The 4,801-nt window shown below is 38.3% G+C and overlaps 1 protein-coding gene across 1 annotated transcript; it reads right to left on the reverse strand.

Moving 5' to 3' along the window:
* Positions 1-2,087: 2,087 nt before the first annotated feature.
* On the reverse strand, positions 2,088-4,589 carry LOC111809338 (endoglucanase 8-like). The gene is made up of 7 exons (XM_023695782.1): positions 4,361-4,589; positions 3,781-4,188; positions 3,579-3,671; positions 3,269-3,430; positions 2,898-3,009; positions 2,664-2,827; positions 2,088-2,578 (listed from the first exon to the last, which is right to left on the reverse strand). Exons 1-7 carry the CDS (start codon positions 4,583-4,585, stop codon positions 2,255-2,257), a joined length of 1,488 nt encoding a protein of 495 aa, XP_023551550.1. The 5' UTR covers positions 4,586-4,589; the 3' UTR covers positions 2,088-2,254.
* Positions 4,590-4,801: the final 212 nt, after the last annotated feature.

Genomic DNA, 4,801 nt, shown 5'->3' on the forward strand with positions numbered 1-4,801 from the left:
ATACGTGATAATTTATCGATCTTATTGATATGCACATATGATTGGTTTACTTCATAATCTTGTTAATACACGAACAATTAATTATATATAGTATTCATTTAGGTTTTTTAAATAGTATGTCTATTATTTATATACCTAATTACTCATATACATCATAATTTAATGCACCACATTTAGATACCCAATTATTCATATACTTCCACCACAATAAACTACCAAAAAAAAAACATATTTTGTTACTTAATTTATGGTCTAAATAATAATTTAAAATATTTCTTATATTTAATATGATTAGGAGAAAAATAAGATATCGATATGATTACGTGAACCAAACCGACAATTATGCCAATAATTTGGGACCTTGTTTTTCACAAAGTGGCTTTTAGTGTTTCTCATCTCCTTCACCATTCTTGTTTGTTTGGATTTTAGAGAGTAGGCATCTACATTACTTGTTCTAATCCGCTTGAATTCACCTTCCCTTATATATATATATATATATATAGTCGTCACTTTTGACTACATCTTCGAGGCTCACAACTTCTTTGTTCAACATTTGTCAAAGTTAAGAACATGACTCTGATATCATGTTAGGAATAACGACTCTCCACGATGGTGTGATATTGTCCACTTTGAGCATAACACACTCATGGCTTTGCTTTTGAGCTTTCCTTACTTATAAACTCATGATCATTCTCTAAATTGACCAATGTGATACTCCCTCCCAACAATCTTCAACATGCACAACCCCGATATATGCATGGAAAGCTATGACAAAATGATATGATATAAAGGAAAGCGGAAGCGGGGTTCTTGTACATGATAATGAAAGGAAAAATGTTGGGACCTTATGTATTATTGTGTGTTCATGCATCAGGGGATCCCCTTCTTCTTTTTATGACAGTAAGGATGCGTACGCTACGAAGCAGGGAAACAATATTATATTTATTATGATGCTGCGATGGGCGCTATTCCTAATAGTTGTCTAACTTCAACAACTCAAGAGAATACTCGCCCGAAAAGAAAGGGGCCTAGGAGGTGTGCAAATCGATTGGTGATTCCATAATTGCACGTGTGGACCGTGTGTAGAACAGTAAATACACATCTAATTACCCACTTAGAATAGTTGCATAAGAAAATATAGAATAATATGATAGACCTCATTTATGATTGTATGTGCTTACATATAACCCCAATAGCAGAGTCACTTACTAAGTATTTCTTAAAATACTCAAGCGCTGCTCTTATTTTCCAGGTAAAGACAAGACTGCTATGTATGGCTGACGGTGACATCACAACTGAGGAGACCATAACACATGCATAGAGTAGTTCACAATTTAAATTTGGTAGGTTAGTATGCATTTAATTTCATAGCATGTAGGTCGGTACAAGGCATTTTTACTATATTTTATTTCAGTTTTTTATATTTTATTTAAAGACCTTCTAGAAAACAGGTAAGTCCACTACTATTTTTTTATGATAAAGTTTGAATAGAGTATTTCCGCATAAAATATCTATGATATGTATATAATAGCAACTTTAGGTTAAGTAAAAATCTAGGGTCGTTATAAGTACCCATCATTGATCGAGTATAAATTTGTCGGGAGCAAAATCATTTTTGGGCATTGATTGCCAATCATACATGTCAAAAGGATCAAATTTGAACATTCCTTATAACAATGTCGAAAAATATCGATCGTAACTTTGTTTTTTCACGTACGTGCTTCAAACGGCCCAATTAGAGTTTCCAAATTAGGGTTCGATTTTAAACCTGTACGCACAATCCCATAGACTCTTTTTCTTCAAAAATGAAGTCTGATTACTATTTCCTAAGAGAATATTATGATATTGGAAATAGAAAGTAGATTTTTGGAATTGCACTAAAATGCGAACAAAAAATTGTCAATGGTACCTTGACCTGGATCGAACAACTATTTTGGCGTTGGTTATCAATCAAAATTTAAATTTAAATAGAAGGGTTAAATTACCTATGCTGAATAATATATATACCTAGAAAAAAAATTAAATTGTTAAANAAAAAAAAAAAAAGAGTGAACCACAATAAAACAAAATTAAAAATAAGATTATAAATATAAGAAAAGAAATATTAAATAATGAGATCGTTCATTTTTAATTGCTTAATGGAGAAGCATTTGGAATCTTTAAAAGTAACGGCGGGGTGACATTAGCGCACCACCACAATCTCTACTACAACTAACTTTTCTTTTTCATTTCACTTTTCCTTTTTTACCCAAGTTCAATGATGGGCCGAAAAGTACGCGAGCAGGCCCACCAAAGGTGCATTGATGTACGTAGTGGGCTCGGACTCTTCAAAGAACGACCTCGAATCCGGAAACGCATCCGACACGTTGGGCCCACCCACTACAGCTCCGACTAACACATTCGGGTTGGGGCTCGGACTCAGAAAGTACCGAGAACCCGCCTTGCACCCGATCCGAGCCGGGTGGGCCTGAACCGACGGCAACGAACTAGCCCGGTGATGAATCCTGCGAGGGTAGCGCGTACCGTATCCAACCATGTAGGACATCTCCAGCGGATTATCGCCCAGAATATAGTCCACCTGGTGGGACCCAACAAATATCAGAGCCGTTCATTTTGTATGCATCTAACGTATAAAAATAGTGTTTTCAGTTTCGGATGGGGACCTGACGCTTGGCGAGGTGTCGGAGCATGGAAGGGGATGCTGAGAAGGATCCACATGGCACATTCTTATTGGCGTGACTAAGGTATTTGGAATAAGTGAGTAGAAGGAAAGACAGGGAGGTAACATGCTGCATGTTACTTCCTCCATTCTTGAACATCAACCCACCTTTACAATCAATTACAAATCCATAATTAATAATTAATTAATTAATTAATAACAAAAAGAGGAAAAATACCAGGAGAATATTGAACTTGAGGATGGGAAATTCCAGGTAATATTGAGCAAATAAATTCGTCAGCATTTTGCCTGAAAGATGTGAAGTATTCTGCTCTCCCCATCAGCACTTCCTGCAATTTACAATTCCACGTGGTGATGATTGGATCAGCCACGTCAGCATAAAGAACCAAACCAAAAAGGAGGAAACCACAGAGCGAATGAGAAACACGACACACAAAAAGAAAAGAATATGGAATTACGTGAAGCTCAAGAAAATTAGCGGGAAAAAAACCAGAAAAGCAAAAGGGTAATGATAAAAGGGCGGAAATTACGCGGGAATGATGATGATAAGGGTAAGGGTAAGGGTAAGGGTAAAAGAGTAAAAGAAACCTTGGAAATGAGGACGTTAATTCCCGCGTGCTTGTTATCCCAACCAAACTCGTTGATGCTATCACTAGCTCTAAGCACCACCTCGTTCCTGAAAATGTATTCTCTGTATTCGCGCCTTCTCGACGCCTTGTGCAACCACACCGCTCCCCACAACAATTCATCCTGATCCAACGTATTAAGAATATTTAATATTCTATTATTATTTATAAATATTTCCACTTACTTACTTCTACCCTAAATATCATATTTGCCTATCCATTTTTATTTTCATTATATTTTATTTGATAATTAAAAATAGTGAATTTTGTACCTCATAACCGTTGACATCGCAGTAAAACGGACAGACGGCATTCCTCAAACTGTCGCTGTACTCTCCTCTGTGCCTGTCTGCAAATTCAAACACCTAAAGCAACAAACAGTCAATACCCTATTTACTGCTCACGGTAATTTTCCTTTTTTTAATCTATTGGTAAAGGTAAAAGCGGTTGGGATTGGGTGTGAAAGCGACGTACCGAAATGGCTCGATTGAGAAGCAATCTGGAATAAGAAGGGTCACGTGATCTGAACACTATGGAAGCAGCGGCCAAAGCAGCGGCGGTTTCGCCAGCCACGTCAGACCCTGGGTGGGACCCATCGATTTTATATACATTACGAGGCGTATCCATGTCCTCGGGTCTTTCCCAGCAGTTGTGATCGGAGTATGGTTCGCCGATTTGGACGAAAACCACACCCGGAACCGACGTCGCCTTCAGTAGATAGTCCGTCCCCCATTTCACCGCCTTAACCGCATTCCCCAGCTCCGGTCCCATGTTGCGCCAGAAGTCGATGATGCTCCACGACAGCATGGTCGTCGTGAACGCCATCGGAAACCCGAATTTTATGTTGTCTCCGGCGTCGTAGTACCCGCCGCTCAAATCTATCTGTAATTAATTAATAAAATTAAATAAATTACTAAACATATGAAAAGAAAATAAATGAAATATTTATNAAAAAAAAAAAAAAAAAAAAAAAAAAAAAAAAAAAAATCTAGATATTTGATTATAATAAAAGATGAAATATGGTATATACAGTCAATTATAAAAAAATGCGTACCCCAATAGAGGCGCCATCGTGGATGGCGGAGTCGCGACGCCATTTGAGGCGTTGGTCGGGAGGGAGTTTACCGGAGCGCTGGCCTTCGAAGAAGAGGATGCATTTGTGAAGGGCGTCGTAGTAGTCGTGTTGGGCAGCGGCCGGAGGGGAGAGGAGGAGGAGGAGGAGAATGGCAGTGGCCGGAAATAATGGAGAAGTGGAGGAGGCCATTGTTGCGGAGCTCATAAGGTTGGTGCTTCATTTTATATGGAAAAAAAGAACGCATGAGATTGTTGACCGGGTTTGACCTCCGTTCGGGTCGGGTGAGTTGCTTTATTGACGGAGAACGCATGGAAGACGGCATTCGTTTAAGACTTATAGAGTGGCGTCCATCACGCACATTTTTGGTTTACTAAACTTTGGATTTTGTGATGATTTTGGCATCCTAATGTTTGGTTACAA

Source organism: Cucurbita pepo, chromosome LG13 (assembly GCF_002806865.2).
Source record: "Cucurbita pepo subsp. pepo cultivar mu-cu-16 chromosome LG13, ASM280686v2, whole genome shotgun sequence".
Classification (NCBI taxonomy): Eukaryota; Viridiplantae; Streptophyta; class Magnoliopsida; order Cucurbitales; family Cucurbitaceae; genus Cucurbita; species Cucurbita pepo.